The following is a 17,161-nucleotide window of genomic DNA, read 5'->3' on the forward strand; positions in this document are numbered from 1 at the left end:
TCTTGAGATAAGCTCACCCTCAAATGGGGTGGGCCTTAAACCCAACGACACGGATTTGGTATCCAATGGGTCCTTCTAAGAGACGGAAAAGGAGAACATACATGGAGACAGAGGGCAGGAGGCCCTGTGGAGACCCACAGGAAGACGGGGCAGAGGCCGGCCTTGTACAAGCCAAGGATCGCCAGCAGCCATCAGAGAAAGGCCAGAGGCACGGCATGGATTCTCCCTCAGGGCCTCCGGGAGGAGCAGACCCTGCTGACACCCCGATTCTGAACTTGTGGCCCCAGAAGGACGAGAGGGTAAATTCCTGCTCTTCTAGGCTGCCAAGACTGTGGTCATTTGTCATGGTGGCCCCAGGTCACAGACCTCACCAGGTTTGCCCCTTCAAGCAAGGACTGCCATGGACAATTTGGCCGACGGGAAAGTCCACCCTTTGAGCTCCTTTCCCCAGGGCATTTGGTGGCAGTTCCCCAAGGGCCGTATGGCGCCCACTCGGCAGGTGCCTGGTCACCAGCAAAAGAGACGTGGGGCCCCCTGTGAGGTGCTGGGCTCTGCCGCTTCCGGAGCGGTGGGATCGAGGTCCTCGTCCACATCAGATCTGTCTGCTGCGACCTCAGCCCTTTCTTCCGGCCCCATCCAAAGGCTACTTTCTAGCTGCTCCTCGGCAATTTCCAGCTCCTCCTCCGTTTGTAAGATGGCCACGGTTTCCCGGGGTAAGTGCGAAGAGTACAGCCCGAGTTTGGCCTTAAAACCAAACATAGCCTCGTATGGACTTCGCTGCAGGGACACGTCAAACAGCTGATTCCTCACCATCTGTACGAATCTCAGGCCTTCGGCCCAGCGACGTGAGCGGTTACTCTGCATCCAGGCCCTTACCATGTTCTTGACATCGTGGCTGACTTGCTCCAGGGAGCCCGGGCCCTGGCCAGGGCGCTGCTTGCCACAGGCCATCTTCAGGTCTGGCCATACCTCCCTGAGCTCATGCACAACCTGGTTTGTGAACTCCACGCCACTGCCTGAGTCTAACACACGAGGTGTACCAAGAATCGTGAAGATGTCCAAGAGGACACGGACCACCTCACGGGCCCGCTTCGCTTTCAACGGCCGTAAAATAATAAACTTGGTTAAGTGGTCCTGGTAATACAAGATAAACTTGAACTCACCGTCGGCATTTGACTGCATGTCCAGGACCTCAACTTGGCATCTGGAGTCAGTGTCCTTCGAAGGCATGGGCTTGGGGGCAAGACCTCTCTTGGGTACCGGGTTCTTCTGGTAGCACTGTTTACAGAGCGTCAGGTACAAGACAATGACCTCTTTGGTGACATTCCCGTACTTTCCTTGTAGCTCCTTGAGCATGCGTGTCCGCCCGCCGTGCCCAATGTTGAGATGTGTCTCATGGAGGATGTCAAACAACTCTTCCTTATGCACGTAATACCGAACTCGGTCGCGTTCTCCGTGGGTCGCCTCGATCAGTTTCTCTGTGCCTTGCACGGAGATCACGTCGTATTTTGCCGCCCGGCGGTAGTCGCGCGAGGACTTCTTCCCTTTTTCCTTAGCTTCTTTGACTTCCTTTATCGTTTGAAAGTACTTTTCTTTGGAAAATACCTTGCTGTTGTAGCTTTTGCTTTCTACTAACTTGGTCACACTTGCAAGAAACTTTTCTCTCATGTGACGTATCTCCGTTTCCGTGTCACTTGTAGTGGACACAGGAGGAGGGTCATTTCCAGGTTTCTGGGGCATCGTGGACAACTGTAAGAAGGAGCCTAAGACAGAGAGGGAGAAAACAGAGTTAAAATCCCCGATATTCCCTCCGGGAGACTTTCCCTCCCAAGTTCCTCATTCTTCCATCTGATTTTTGGAGACCAGCACAGAAAAGGAAGATCACAGAGGAATGGTATAAAAGCAGCAACAGAATAAAGCAACTAGAAAGCAACCGAGACTGCTCAAAACCCGAGTGTGTCAAGAGAATTTAAAGTTACTAAGATATATATAGAAATATGTAGTCATTTTAGACTTTAGGCAAACAGAATGAATGAAACTGTTCGCTCACAAAGTGAAACCTAGTTAACTGGTCTTTATTTATTACGTGAGTAGGAGAGAGGATACATGGAAATGCTTCAGGCAGTAGACGGATACTCTCCCTCAGTAACTTTTAAAATAATATAAATGGGAGGGGCGCCTCGGTGGCTCAGTGGGTTGGGGCCTCTGCCTTCAGCTCGGGTCATGATCTCAGGGTCCTGGGATTGAGCCCCGCATCGGGCTCTCTGCTCGGCAGGGAGCCTGCTTCCTCCTCTCTCTCTGCCTGCCTCTCTGCCTACTTGTGATCTCTGTCAAATAAAAAAATAAAATCTTAAAAAATAATAAATTAAGGGATGCCTGGGTGGCTCAGTTGGTTAAGCAGCTGCCTTCGGCTCAGGTCATGATCCCAGCGTCCTGGGATCGAGTCCCACATCGGGCTCCTTGCTTGGTGGGGAGCCTGCTTCTCCCTCTGCCTCTGCCTGTGCTCGCTCTCTCTCTCTCCCTCTCTCTCTCTGACAAATAAATAAATAAAATCTTTAAAAAAAAAATAATAATAATAAATTAAAAAAATAATAAAATAATATAAATGGGAGAATGTTGCTGGAAGGCACCATGATAACCGCAAACTCTGAACCTGACGTTAGCACCAGGAAGGGGCTTTTTTAGCTTTCCCACAATCAATGTAATCGATTTCTTGGGGCCGAAGAGTCTGTCTGCATTTTAGGAGAATGAAGGAGAAAGTGCTGGGAAATTATTGAATGACAGTTTCCCCCTGGTGACGGCACACAGGAGTAGTGGGTGAAGACTGAGTCCTTACCCTGAGGAACCACGTTCTCATAACCGTCCAGCATCGTGTCCAGGCAGCAGGCCCTCCCAGAGGCTTTCAGACACTTCCCATCTTTGGCATATCCTCAGATGTCGCCACCTCTTGAAATGACACCAGCTGGTGCCACAGGGACTATTCTCGGGGCCTGGGCTAAGGAGTGGCTGCAGCAGGACTGGGGGAGACAGTGGAGGGTACCAGGAATGAAGGCACGCCAGCATCAGTGACTCAGAATGTGAGTCATGTGACTGTTACAAAGAAGGCAGAAGAAGTAATAAATGGTCTCCTATCCAACCAGGTGAGTCCTGCTTCGTGGGTGAGGAAACAAGTTCTGCCCTCCTGGGAGGTCTGCAGGCCTGGACTATTTTGATTCTGCCTGAGCTGAGGCCCACATATTTCCAGATCAAAGCAGAGAGTCCAAGTGAACTTGGGTATTGCAAGACCGGGAGACCCCTTCCAGTACGGGCTTGACGGCTCTGACTAGAGGCGGCAGGGTCTGTCTGTTTCCAGAAATGGAAGAACACCACCTATGTGCAGAGAGATCTGTCAGGAGCTCGTTATGCCAAAAAGTGGTAGTCCGGTTGGTCCACACCCCACCAGGACGGGAGAATTCCTCAGGGAGAGAACTTGACAGTCAACTGAGATTCCTTAGAACCACTCCGGGTTGTAGGATGGCGATGTGGCCAGGGGAAGAGTTCTCGTGATGATAACACGAGTAACGGCAATGGGGGGGGAAACAAGATCCATGGGATGCCACCATCAGAGGGAGAGCCGAGAGGCAGGGCAGAACCCTGGAAAGCAGAAAAAGATGAAAAGGCTTCAAAGCTCTGAGCAACAGTCTTAGTTAAGCTGAGGTCTGGAAGGTTCTCCACTAAAAAGGCTTCAAACTCTCGTGCTGAGCATCACTGGCTGACCACAGAACATTCCTGATTCTAGGACTCTGCTGACTATAAAACCGCTGACTTTCTGATGACTTTTTTTGGAGGGGAAAAAACAGAGGAACTACGTTAAATGAACACATCCAGATTAATATATGTGGAAAACATACATTTCAGTGTTGAAGAAATAGAATGTTTGCAAATGCTGTTCAAGTGTGAGTTCAAGATCCTCAGTGTAAATGGATATTTTAAAGGCTCAGAGGGGGCACCGGGGTGGCTCAGTTGGTTAAGCGTCTGACTCTTGGTTTTGAACTCGGGTCATGGTCTCAGGGTCCATCACGTGGGTCTCCACAGCACAGAGTCTGCTTGAGATTCTTTCCGTTTGCCCCTCTCCCTGCTGACGAGCGCCCGCTGTCTCTCAAATAAATCTTTTTTTAAAATAAAGGCTCTGAGAAGTTCTGCAGTAAATAAACCAGTTTGCTTCATCTACTAGTCACATTTATTTATTTATAAGATTTATTTGACAGGGAGAGCACAGCAGGGGGAGCTGCAGAGGGAGAAGCAGGTTTCCCACCGAGCAGGGAACCCGACCTGGGGTTCGATTCCAGGACCCTGGGATCATAACCGGAGCTGAAGGCAGATGCTTAATGGAGTGAGCCACCCAGGCGCCCCTACCAGCCACATTTAATCATTTAATCACGTTCAAAAGGAATATGTTATCATCCCACAGCCAAAGGGCCTCAGAAGAGGCCATGAGATATTCAGCAGGATCCAGGAAAGCACCTCCCTGAAACCAGCAGCTCTAACTGAGTGGCTGCCCTGGCTGCTATTTGAGGCCCTTCAGGGGACTGCAAGGGAAGCAAAAGCTTCATCTTCATCCTATAAAAGAAAGAAGAGGGGCACCTGGGTGGCTCAGTGGGTTAAAGCCTCTGCCTTCGGCTCAGGTCATGATCTCAGGGTCCTGAGATCGAGCCCCGCATCGGGCTCTCTGCTCAGCAGGGAGCCTGCTTCCTCCCTTCTCTCTCTGCCTGCCTCTCTGCCTGCTTGTGATCTGTCTGTCAAATAAATAAATAAAATCTTAAAAAAAAAAAAAAGAAGAAGACAGGTTGGAAATAATTTATAGTGAAAAAATGCAAAATCTCAGCCTTTAATCTGAGATACGGTCCTCACAATATGCTAGGAAAAGCCACATTTAGCTAACGGTTTTGGTTATTCCATCCAAATTCCATCTGGTTATTTGGGTTAGTCCATCAGTGTTTGTTTTTTGAGAAATGAGAACGATTTACCTACAGGGCCAGGTGGGATTTCATAGAGGAATCTTGGCTGCCCTTCTTGGAAAAGGGGACGATCTGGCCATCATCCTGGGGGCTTGGCTGCTTGGCAACGACCGACCGCAGGTCGGGTTAGAAGAGCCTGCCCTCTCCCGTTTTCCAGCGTCCCTAAGCGCCCTGCTAACGTGTCCACCTCATCTGCCCCGCCCCGCGGTCGTCTGGGTTTTCAGCACCTGCTCCACAGCAGCAGGAAAGAACTGTGTTGAGCTTCCCGACGCGCTCTGTGACGGCGGGGTAACTACGGATACATGACCTCGGTTAGAGAAGGCTGGAGCCATCTCTCGTCCTCACCCACCTGTGAGTCTTTGCTTCGGCGTCCCAGACCTGGAAAGGCCCTTTCGTTGGTCTTGTGAACTCAGCCGCCTTCCTGATGCGTCCAGCGACTCCAGCCGATTGCCACCTCTCTGTCCTCTGGACAGCCCGGTCTCTGGAGCACTTGATCGTGTCTTCGTGGTCGACTGGTTCGGGCGTACACAACCTCGCAGGTAGGCGCTGAGCCCTCGACCAGGCGGTATTCCCTCAGACGGCCAAGGATCCGGCGAGACAAAAGACGCTCGGAGGACGGTAGGCAGACGCTCCCCGTGCAGGTGCAGGGGCGAGGCCGCGCGAGGGGAGGGCTGAGGGGTGTGTCCGTGCCCGGGGCAGAGTTACTGGGCTTCAGCTCCCTCAGCCACAGCAGGGGGACGTACTGGTTTCCTGATGCAGACGCGGGGATGACGCAGGTGAAGCACTTGGCAGAGCCTCCCCGCATCCCCCGACAGGCGTCTCGCCCGCTCCTGGAGACCCGCTGCGGGCGCCCCCGTCCCCGTCTCCCGGGTCCGTCCGCAACCCCCGCCCCGCCCGCCGATCGCCGCCCCAGACCCCCGCGAGGACGGCGAGTTCGGGGGTGAACCAAAGAGCGAAGCCCGGAGACGCGGGGAGGACCGACGGCCGCCGAACCCAGGCCGGGGGCCTGGGCTGTGAGGGGGATGCTCCGGGGATCGCGGCGTCGGGGGCCCGTCCTCCCCTCCCCCGCCGCCGCGGGCCCGAGTCCAGCGGCCGCCACACCTCCCGGTGCGGCCGTCGCGCACCGGAAGCCGCTCCGCGCCGGCCGGAAGCCCCGCCCCCGCCGGGCATTTTTTTCAACTTCCCCGACGGGGTCCCGCTAGGGGTTTTCGCCGCCTGTCGTTCGGCGGTCGCCGGGGCTAGGGGTACCTGCGGCCGGCCCGCGCGTGACCTTGGCAGAGCGAGCCGCTGACCCCGTCCCTCACGCTGTTGCAAAGCCCGCGGTCTGGAAGTTAGCAAAGTGAGCTGCAGTCCTCATCCCGCATCTAGAAGCTTCATGGGAAAGGAGCGAGGCCGGAGCCTCTTCACGGAACCCCGGGAACCCACCTTTACTTCGAACTGCAACGTAAGCATTTGGGCTCTGGGAGGTTTTGGCGCGATGGCACTCCTGCGAGCGGCACCAGCGCCTGTGAGGTGGTAAAGGATGAGAACGGCTGGGGGCAGTGGCCCGGGTGCTACCACAAATCACAGGGGCTCCTCGCTTGTACACAAGCCTCAGGACATCGGCACTTACATGCAGACCCCGTGGAAGCACGCCACGTGCACACCTACATAGTCGTCGCCCAGCAGCAGTGATAGCGGGTCGGGGCGGTAGCTCACAGGGATCTGTCTCAGTGAGCCATGACGCCCCCAATACCGCCTGCTCTAACCCCCACTACGTTATCAGTCCTGACTGCAGAATTCCATTGCTCTCGGTGACTAAAGAGTTGGTGCTCAAACGGGAAAACCCCTCTACCTAATAGTAGTTTTCTTTAGCACAGTCAAGCCCCAGGATGGGGGGCCTGCCTCCAGCAGCAAATACCACCCGACTTCCCGGAAAGCCCGCCGGCTGGCAGGGGGGTGTTATCCCCAAGCCCCACACAGAAAGCAAAGGCTCTTCATTTTAACAGTTTTTATTTCAAGTCACATGGAAGACTACTTTACTCCTGCATCTTCTCGATTGTTTCTTCCTTGTATTTGCCCTTTTCCTTTCCTACTTGGCGAGATTTGGCTTTCCGTTCAAGGATCTTTTTGCGGTCTTTGTCCAGTTTTAGTCTAGTGATAACCACCTGCAGAGAAACAAAACACTTCTAGAGTGACCAGCTTCACAAGCTAACCAAGTCATACACATTGTTGTTTCTACTGTAACTTGAGAATCATCAAGTTGGAGTATAAATGTAGCTTCGACCCACAAAACCACAGTACAGATTCTTGCTGAGACCAGTCTAATAGTTAAAGGTCTCCAGGTGATGGTAAATTGAGGTCTCGCGAAGGAAGGCGAGGACCAGGGGGCAAAGAGCACTGAACCAGGTTTGGGAACACAGCAAAACAACCAAAAAGAAAATCTCTGCCATCACGGAGCCTGTACTTTGGTATGGGGAGAGAGAAAACAGAGGAAGTGGATATATGTCAGACTCTGATATACAGAAAAACAGGCAATATGGGAGAGACTAAGGACTGCTGGTGAGCAGCGCCTAAATCCTGTAAGGTGATCAAACGAGGCCCTACAGATAAGGCTACACTCAGACACCTGAAACCTTGAGCACATTACGGTGAGAGACGTCAGACAGACAAACACTGTATGATGGCAGAGACAGATACTATTGTAAAAAGTCAAACTTGAGATAAGATTAAAATGGTCAGCAAGGGATGGCGGACAGGACAGATGTTAAGGTATAAACTTACAAACTGGGGCGCCTGGGTGGCTCAGTAGGTTAAGCCTCTGCCTTTGGCTCAGGTTGTGATCTCAAGGTCCTGGGATTGAGCCCCACATCAGGCTCTCTGCTCAGCGGGGAGCCTGCTTCCCCTGCCTCCCACCTGCCTCTCTGCCTACTTGTGATCTTGCTTTGTGTGTCAAATAAATAAATAAAATCTTAAAAAAAAAAAAAAAAAGCAACTTACAAACTTTAAGTCCTACAGATATGATCAGCAGTAGTGATATATACACAATATTGCATCATAATCACCAATCTTGCTAACCGACTACAACTTTGTTACTCCCACTACTAAAATGAGCAATTGGGAGGACAGAGCTGCCATACACTGTGAAGGTAGCAAACCGTGGACAGAACCAGAAGTCTGAACACATTAGGTTTGATGTTACCCATCAGAAATTCAAGCTAAAACAGGCAAGTGGGTGTGGAGGTCCAGGCTAGAGTCCTCTGCCTTTAGAGGTCGGAAGTCCTTAGACTGAAATAAAGAGATGAAGACAATCACCGAGCCACAGTGAAGGAAACTTACATCCTATGCTGTGCTACCTGGAAAAGACCAAGAAGCTGTCACTGGGTTGGTGACCTGGACAGTAGCTGATCTACTGGTGGGACAGACACAGGACTGGCGAAGGCCAGAGAACAGCCAAGTCCTTGCTCTCAGGAGACACATACTGAAGGAATTAGAGGGAAGCGTCACCACACTGGTAATCCACCGGGGGTAGGGAAGAGAGGTAAAGAAAACACAGGAAAGTATTAATAGCGAATTCCAAGTGAAAGAGATGCAGGAGTATTGCCACACCAATCCTTCCAACTTTCCTGTAGTTTGAAAACAGATTTATGGCAGCATCATAAGACCTTTTAAAAACCAGAAGTGAGAAATTACAATATCCGAGAATTCACATCTAAGTTCTAGGCAGGCACCTGCATGGCAAACAGACCAGATTTTCCATCCTGGCTCAGACACTACCACTATCCATGAGATCTTAGCTCGTGGGCTTCAGTTTTTTCCCCATTTGCAAATGGCTTAATACTTCACAGGGTTTTAAACTGACATCCTGCTTACCTGGCTTTATTTACTTTTAAAGATTTATTTATTTATTTTAGAGGGAGGGGGAGAGAGCGAGGAGGAATGAGACAGTGCATTAGTGGGAGGGAATCCTAAGCAAACTACGTTGAGTGGAGCCCCACTTGGGGGGGCTTAATCCCAGGACACTGAGGTCATGACCTGAGCCAAAACCAAAAGTTTGACACTTAACTGACTGAATCCCCCAGGTGCCCCTGCTTACTCAGCTTTAATACTGAGAATGAACAGGGTATCAGCTCCATTTAATAGAAAAATTACCCTATTTCCTAGATTTTAAGATTTGTTCACCATAGCTTTTGAGGAAAAGATACATTAAATATACATATGACCAGTCAAGATGCCTTGATCTCAAAAAATTTCAGACTGGTTTCTAGAATTCCATTCAAATACTGTGTTGGCTTTTAAGACTGGTTTCTAGAACCTCTAAAATCAGGGATTCTATTTCTCTGGGATGGCCCTGCGAACAGGCAACCACATTTGCCAACACCTGTAGTTTCTTTCTCTTCTCTCGGGCACTCTCAGAAATACCCACCTTACTAGGGTGAATGCCCACATGGACGGTTGTGCCATTCGCCTTCTCTCGCTGCACTCGTTCAATGTAGATGACGTACTTCTTCCTGTAGACCTGGACGACCTTGCCAATCTGCTGACCTTTGTAGTGTCCTCGCACAACCTAAACATAAGTTCAAAAATAACAGAAATATTAAGACTAACGTTTGGGGGGCACCTGGGTGGCTTAGTGGATTAAAGCCTCTGCCTTTGGCTCAGGTCATGATCTCAGGGTCCTGGGATCGAGTCCCACATCAGGCTTTCTGCTCAGCAGGGAGCCTGCTCCCCCTGCCCCCCAACCTGCCTCTCTGCCTACTTGTGAACTCTCGTCAAATAAATAAATAAAATCTTAAAAAAAAAAAAAATCAACCTTGGGAACCAGGAAAGCTACAAATCACATAAACATCACTGACTCAACCAGATCTGTGAGATTTTCAAAGACAGGACAGCTAGCGGAAACATCCCAGTAATTCTCTCTGGCTTGAACCTGCAAATAAACCATGTCCCCATATAAATCCAGTGATGGACAGCACATCCACCAACTGGTGGTCCACAAGCAGGTGTGGGCTTGGTAAAAGGTCAAAACACGACCCCACTTTTGCTTTCGTAGCTGGTGGACAACAAGGAACTTTACTCCCCGTCAAAGGAGGCAAGAGGCCACAAGACTAAATTCACAACCCATTAACATGTCCAACCCAGTGCCAGGGCGGGCAGCAGCAAGGATGTGTGGGAACCAATTCTTTCCCAAAGTCCAGTTCCCCACCCCCGAGTCCCAGTGATGCTCAGTCAGTCTGGAAGCAACCCAAGTGCTGCTGCACAGATGTTTCTGTGAAGAAACATCTTTCCAGCTGCAGATTTTCTCACATTAAGAGACCTTGAGGGGTGCCTGGGTGGCTCAGTGGGTTAAGGCCTCTGCCTTTGGCTTGGGTCATGATCCTGGCGTCCTGGATCGAGCTCCGTATTGGGCTCTCTGCTCAGCAGGGAGCCTGCTTCCCCCTCTCTGCCTACTTGTGATCTCTGTCCGTCAAATAAATAAATAAAATCTTAAAAAAAAAAAAAAAGAGAGAGAGAGAGAGATCTTGAAAGCCAAGACCACCTCCTGAAAGCAGTGACAAATCCGGCACTAGTACAGTGGCAACCAACGGCGGGTGTCAACCCACACGGCCATCTGGAGACTGGCCTTTTACATAAACGGCGGCTAACCCCATCAATACTGGCGACAGGCACACGCTGCTTTAGAGCCGTGCCTCCATCCTGTCATCAACAGCTGCAGGTTACAGCTAAGCAAACACATACAGAGATTTTCACTTAAATCCACCTGACAAGGTGTCCACCGGTAAACATAAAACCACCACGTAAAACTACGGTCCAGGGAGGGCTCCCCTATCTGGGCTTTAACTCAGACAGAACCCGAACTGGTCCTCAAACGCATCTCTGGTGACCAACCGCACAGAGAAAAAGCGCATCACAAAGTAGTGCGCTGGTTCTGAACCACCTCCCTTCCCCTGGTTATTAGGCCCAAATTCTGGTGCTTGGACGACTGACAGGGTTTCCCGTTTGACTTTATGGCTCCCTCCTGCACTCCTGCTCTGGGAGCAACGTCTCAGGCGCATCGCGGCCAGAACGCGATCCCTCTCCCGGGCCGGTGTGCGGGCTCCGCCGAGGCCCCCGCGCGCTCCAGACCTGCACTTCGTCATCCTTCCGGATGGGCATGGACCGCACGTTGTACTTCTGCCTCAGCTCCTTGGAAAGAGGGGAGGACATGATCTTCCTGCGAATGTGGGAAGGCGCATTGAAGTGCCGCTTCCGGTTCTTGCTCCGGTCGGAAGTCACGAAGGGATTGAACTTCATTTCGGCTGAAGAGAAAAGTCAGAAGATGAGTCAGCCCTTTAGTGACCACAGTCACAGTCCATTTGAGTTTCCAAACAGGTAACGCACCACTGCCAGCTGGGCAGGTCAGAAAGCCTCGGGAACGATCCTATTGTGCCGCGGAATTTTCTGTATTTGTTGATGGGATAAAGAATTCCCGAGAGCCCGGGGGCTCCGTCCCTTAAGCATCCGCCTTCGGCTCAGGTCATATCCCAGGGTCCTGGGATGGAGCCCCGCGGAGCGCTCCCTGCTCAGCGGGGAGTCTGCTTCTCCCTCCGCGTGTGCTAATAAATAAAACCTAAAATAATAATAATGACAGTAATTCCCCATCAGTAACACACCTGCTTCAGCTCACACCCTCCAACTCCTGAATCACCGAGTAAGAAGTCAAGACGGGACTCGCACCTCTGATGCGTGAAGGCAACGCAGACCCACAACTCATTCACTCAACATCACGCTCTGCAGAGACCGACCACCGTCCACCCACTACAGACTCGGGCGCGAGCGCGTTTAGCTCCCCACAAAACGCATCGGCTCCTCAGGCGTCCCCAAGCCTGGGCAGGGCTGCACATCTCGGGTCCAAAAAGCCTTCTCCTGGGCGAGCGCGGCCTGCCAAGGTCGGATTATTTCGGACCATCTTTAAGGAACTACACCGAGTAGACTTGTCTCCATCCCCAGAAAACGCTTCCCCTCCAGGAGCCGATATGCGGGGTTCCCAAACCCCCTCTCCTCCTCCCTTCCCGAGCTCGGCGGCCTTCAGGCTTGCGAGAAAACAGATGGAGACCATCCCGGCCCCTTTCCCTGGGTGCTATTCGTCCGCCGGGAGAGTATCGGACCCCCGGGGTCAAAAGACATCGCGCCCGCCAACGGATGGCCGTGGATTTTCTCGCGCTTGTACGGCCAAAACTCACCCACAGGAGCCTCAGCGATGGCCGCAGAAGGGAAGAGAGCCACACGTTACTTCCGGTTCTGTAAGTTGCCGAGAGATCTCGCGAGACCGATCATCTCTTGGCGCGAGAGAGGCGCGGGGTTTGAACGGGAAGAGGAAAGTGGGAAAGAAACTGATGACTAGTGTACCCCCGCGGCTTGGAGGGGAACTGCAAGGAACCCCAAAACCGCCTTCTCCAGGGCCTGGTGCCTCCCTTGGGAAGTCTGGGTTCTGCAGGTGGGCGCTCCGGAAAGGGTCGTTCCTGGGGGGGGGGGTGGCGGGGGCTGCTCAGGGTGTGACTGTTCCGGTGCGTGGTGAAGGAGCCGGCGCCTCATTCGCCGAGAAAGGGCAGGTCTTATTAGCGGCCGCCAGGTGGCGCTGGGCCCGCGGCCGTCGGTCACCCCGGTTCCGCGCGTGCGCGGGTCTTTGGCTGAGCTCCGCCGCCCCGCCCCGCACCGGCCACCAGGCCCCGCACCGGCCACCCGGCCCCGCACCGGCCACCCGGCCCCGCACCGGCCACCCGCCTCGCGGGGGCGGGGACCCGAGATCGTCCGGGCCCCGCGCCCCGAGGTCTGCACCTGCGTGTCTAAGGAGCTCGCAGGTGATGCCCGGGGTTCGGGTCGGAGGCCACACTCGGAGGGAGGCCTTTGCAAGCGGAGAGCTGCGCCCCTTTCTGACCGTTACTGCCCGCTGCCCTTCGGCCCGGGGTCTGATGGAAGTGGGGGCGCGGGCCGGGCTCGCCTGCAAACCGACGCTGGGACAGGCTGCGGGGCGGGGCGGGGCGGGGAGTGCGGGAGGGCGGTGAGCTCCCGCGGCTTGCCTGGCCGCGCACCTGGTGGGGGATCCGTTTCTGTGGATGAGTAATGCCTTGTCCTTGACGGAGCGATGCGGGGTCCTACCGACAAAGACACGCACGTCGTCCTAAGACGTGGAGAGCTTGCTGAGTCCTGGGGACGCTCTTCTACTCTCTTTATGTTGTTAACTCCTTTAGCCCATCAGATGGCCTTGTGAGCCCGGTACCGTGTTATTGTTCCCATTATACAGATGGGGTCATTGACCCACGGAGAAGTGAGAGGAGCTCTTGCAAGTTACGTAGAACCTTCGGGTTCTAGATGAACCCATTCAGGCTCTTCCCAGTCCCTTCCCTATGTGGTCCCAATTTCTAGGACTCCACTGGGTCAAGTCAAAGAGTGAGAAACCATGTCCTTGAGGAGCCTGAGTAGAGTCACTAAAGAACATGGGTTTTCATGGTTTAAAAAAGTTGTGTTTTAAATATGCCGTAAACAGCCCTAGATTTTATTCGTAACTGAAAATTTCAGTGAGGGGCGCCTGGGTGGCTCAGTCGTTGAAGCGTCTGCCTTCTGCTAAGGTCATGATCCTGGAGTTCCAGGATCAGGCCCCACATTGGGCTCCCTGCTCAAGGGGGAGGCTGCTTCTCCCTCTGCCTCTCACCTTGCTCATGCTTTCTCTCTCAAATAAATAAAATCCTTTAAAAAATTCAGTGAGAATACCTCTAATGCAATTCTTTTTTTTTTAAAGCTTATCATTATTGCAATTTTTGTAAACTCTACACCCAACGTGGGGCTCAGACTCACGACCCTGAGTTCAAGAGCCACATGCTCTAGGACTGAGTGGCCCAGGTGCCCCTGTAATTCTTTTCAACATATGTTTATGCATCTTTTGCAAGCCATGCCTGATCTGGACCCTGGAATTGCAAAGTGAAATTAGTCAAAGCTTCTGCCTGCAGGAAGTTCATTGTCTAAGAGGAGAGATAAGCAGTGAAACTGACAATCAGCTCCCCCCACCCCGAAAAGTGCTTGATGAGATGCTGCCCTTGGTGCTGCTGCTGCTTTTTTTTTTTTTTTTTTTTTAAGAGAGAGAGCACAGAAGGAGAGGGAGGGAGAGAATCTTACGAAGCTCCATGCTGAGCCCCTTGCTGGGTGGGATCTCATCATCCTGAGATCACGACCCCAGCCGAAACCAAGAGGTAGCCACTCAACCGACCGAGCCCCCCAGGCGCCCCGCCCTTGGTGCTTCTGTGTGGCAAGAATAACAGAGAGCTTTGGGGTCAGGGAAGACTTCTGGGGTGAGATCACCCTTGGCTGAGTTTGGAAGAATGTTAAAATTAGCTCCATGAGGCAGTGGGAATCGCTGGAGGCGGGGCTTGGAGATGGGAAGCAGCTTGACGTAGTGTCTCCAGGAGCCAGGTCCTTGCGGCTGGAGGGAAGAACCTTCAGGGAGAAGCCCATGGGGCTCCGGGCTGAGCTGAATTCGCTTGGGTTGCTAGAAGTTCCAGGGAGCCGCTGAATGCCCCTGCCTTCCTAACCTTGCCTTCCTTTCTGGTCTTCGCAGACTCAGCCTCTCTCTTGTTCTTACTAGTTCCCCCAACCCTCTCTTTTCTTTCTTTCTTGCTTTTTTTTTTTTTTAAGTTTTGTTTAAATAATCTCTGCATCCCACGTGGGGCTCAAACTCACAACCTCGAGATCAAGAGTCAAGGGTTCTTCCGACCGAGCCAGCCAGGCGCCGGTTAACCCCCTCTTCTAGGTCTCCCCTATCCTCTTCCTCTCTTCCCACAAAGGCCTCCTCTGTTCCCTCATCCTGCCCATCATTCTCTGTCGTCACCCTTCCCTCCGGAGGACTCCTGAGCTCCCTCCCCCATGCAACACTTTTGGAGAGCACAACCACTTTATATGGTGTGAAGATTGCAGGGTACAGAATGTACGCACAGGTGCAAAGTATGGGTAGCCTCCTGGTGGAGTTTTTACCCGCATAAAATGTCTCGTCTCTGCGCGGCGCGACCCTCGGGCCACCTAGCCGGGCTGCTCCCTCTCTCTCCCTTCCGTGCCTCCTACATGATTTGAAACACGTCTTTTTAACTGGACTCTTCGGGGTTGTCTCAAGGCTGGTCTTTGTGAAGCCCTAAGACAAACCAGCTGTTCCACAGCCTAAGTCCCTCGGACTCAACTTTGTTCCTGGCCACCAAACCTTCCCATTTATTTCTTCTTTCTTTGCTGCTTGACCGCCTTCACGCAGGCGTTCTTTAAATATCTCTCCAACTCTTACCCCGTTACCAAATCCTAGGCCAGGCACTGAGATCCAGAGATCAGGAAGATCTAGCCTCCCCCTGAAGGAGCACAGTGTCTAGAAGGGAGGAATGGCCCCGTGGACAAATAGGGATAGCAAAGTGTCCCTGGGAAGGCGGCGGGATGGGTCAGCTCTGACAGAGGTGGGGCGTGGGGAGCTCTTCATGCACGGGTGAGCCTTGAACTGCTTCTGGAAAGATAGGGAGGAGTTCTCCAGGCAGAGATCCACCCAAGCCAAGGCCCAGAGGTCTGTACCAGCACCACCTGTTGGATCTACAAAGAGTTTGTGTTGAGAATTATTTTGTACCAGGTGAGAGGAGGATGCGGGAAAGTGAGGATGGGGCCCGGGTAATTTGTGCCGCAGCAGGATGGACGCCTGGGTGGCTCAGTGGGTTGGGCGTTTGCCTTTGGCTCAGGTCATGATCCCAGGGTCCTGGGATCGAGTTCCAAATGGGGGACTCCCGTCCACCTCTGCCTGCCGCTCCCCCTGCTTGTGCTCTCTCTCTGACAAATAAATAAATCTTTAAAAAAAAAGTTATTGTGTATTAAAATAAATTAATTAAACAAGAAAAAAATTAAAATAAATAAATTAATTTTAAAAAATTTAAAAAAAGTTGTTGTGAAGGGAAGAAGCAAAGTGTGTGTGGTTGAGGGACATGCCCTTGAACAAGGGGAGGAAGTGAGGACAACAGTTCATGTTTAATCCCAGGCATCCGTCTGTCTCTTGATAAACGGTATCTTCCTGCGGTAGCCTGATGTCAGGGGGGTTGTTGTTGTTTTTAAGATTTTATTTATTTATTTGACAGAGATCACAAGTAGGCAGAGGCAGGCAGAGAGAGAAAGAAGGAAGCAGGCCCCCTGCTGAGCAGAGAGCCCGATGTGGGGCTCGATCCCAGGACCCTGAGATCATGACCTGAGCCGAAGGCAGAGGCTTTAACCCACTGAGCCACCCAGGCGCCCCAGGGGGGTGGTTTAAAGTAAAAGCTTTTACCTGATGAAGGAAAGGAAGGGTAGAGAAAAACCAAAACTATCACATTAAATGATCCGGCCCAAAGAGAAGTCCAGAGGAACTGAGAAACCCTGAGTCAAGTATTAAGCTTCCTACCTGCCTTCCTGGTGTGCCTGTTCAGCAGAAGATGTCACATCTCTAACCAGACAAACCAGCCCCACCGAGCCGGGAGCTGACACTCTCAGGCAGCACGATGGGTAGGCGGGCGGCTCTCGAATGTTCTTGGGGCCAGAGCCTCACAGGGCAACAGGTGTGTTCACTGAAGATCTCTTTAGCATCTAATAGCATTTTTCGGTTTAATTTTTAAAAGATTTTATTTATTTATTTTCGAGAGAGAGAGCACGGAGGGAGAGTGAGAGGGAGAAGCAGACTCCCTGCTGAGCAGAGAGCCCGATGTGGGGCTTGATCCCAGGACTCTGAGATCATGACTTGAGCCAAAGGCAGACGCTTAACTGACTGAGCCAACCAGGAGCCCCTCCTGTTTAATTTTTGAATAAGTAGGACGTTTGCTTGTTTCAAAAAGTATCAAGGGGAAGGGGAGCCTGGGTGGCTCGGTGGGTTATGGGTCTGCCTTCTGCTCAGGTCATGATCCCGGGGTGCTGGGATCAAGCTCCAAGTTGGGCTTCCTGCTCAGTGGGGAGCCTGCTTCTCCCCCTCCCTCTGGCCCTCCCCTGGCTAGTGCTCTCCCGAACTCTCTCTCAAATGAATTTTTTTAAAAAGTTTCAAAGGGAAAGGGAAAATTACCCCCATTCTGTCCCATCAGTTTCTCATCCCCTTACCCGGTTAATCACTGTTAATCATTTTTTGCGTGCTCTTCCCAATTTCTTAATGCATAAATAAGCACATAGGAACG

At 52.2% G+C, this 17,161-nt stretch overlaps 2 protein-coding genes across 3 annotated transcripts; both read right to left on the reverse strand.

Annotated features, from left to right (window-relative positions):
- Nucleotides 1-507: 507 nt before the first annotated feature.
- On the reverse strand, nucleotides 508-1,740 carry KRBA2 (KRAB-A domain containing 2; the record flags this gene model as incomplete). The annotated part of the gene is made up of 1 exon (XM_080825607.1): nucleotides 508-1,740. The coding sequence occupies one exon, from the start codon at nucleotides 1,738-1,740 to the stop codon at nucleotides 508-510; it is 1,233 nt and encodes a 410-aa protein (XP_080681733.1).
- A 5,232-nt stretch (nucleotides 1,741-6,972) lies between these two features.
- On the reverse strand, nucleotides 6,973-12,487 carry RPL26 (ribosomal protein L26). 2 transcript variants are annotated; one of them, XM_080825698.1, is made up of 4 exons: nucleotides 12,200-12,487; nucleotides 11,103-11,275; nucleotides 9,403-9,543; nucleotides 6,973-7,144 (listed from the first exon to the last, which is right to left on the reverse strand). In XM_080825698.1, exons 2-4 carry the CDS (start codon nucleotides 11,268-11,270, stop codon nucleotides 7,016-7,018), a joined length of 438 nt encoding a protein of 145 aa, XP_080681824.1. In that variant the 5' UTR covers nucleotides 11,271-11,275; nucleotides 12,200-12,487; the 3' UTR covers nucleotides 6,973-7,015. The 2 variants fall into 2 exon arrangements, with proteins under 2 accessions (XP_080681824.1, XP_080681825.1); XM_080825699.1 differs by having other exon boundaries at nucleotides 11,103-11,586; nucleotides 11,694-12,212.
- Nucleotides 12,488-17,161: the final 4,674 nt, after the last annotated feature.

This window comes from Martes martes (assembly GCF_963455335.1).
Source record: "Martes martes genome assembly, chromosome: 16".
NCBI lineage: Eukaryota > Metazoa > Chordata > Mammalia > Carnivora > Mustelidae > Martes > Martes martes.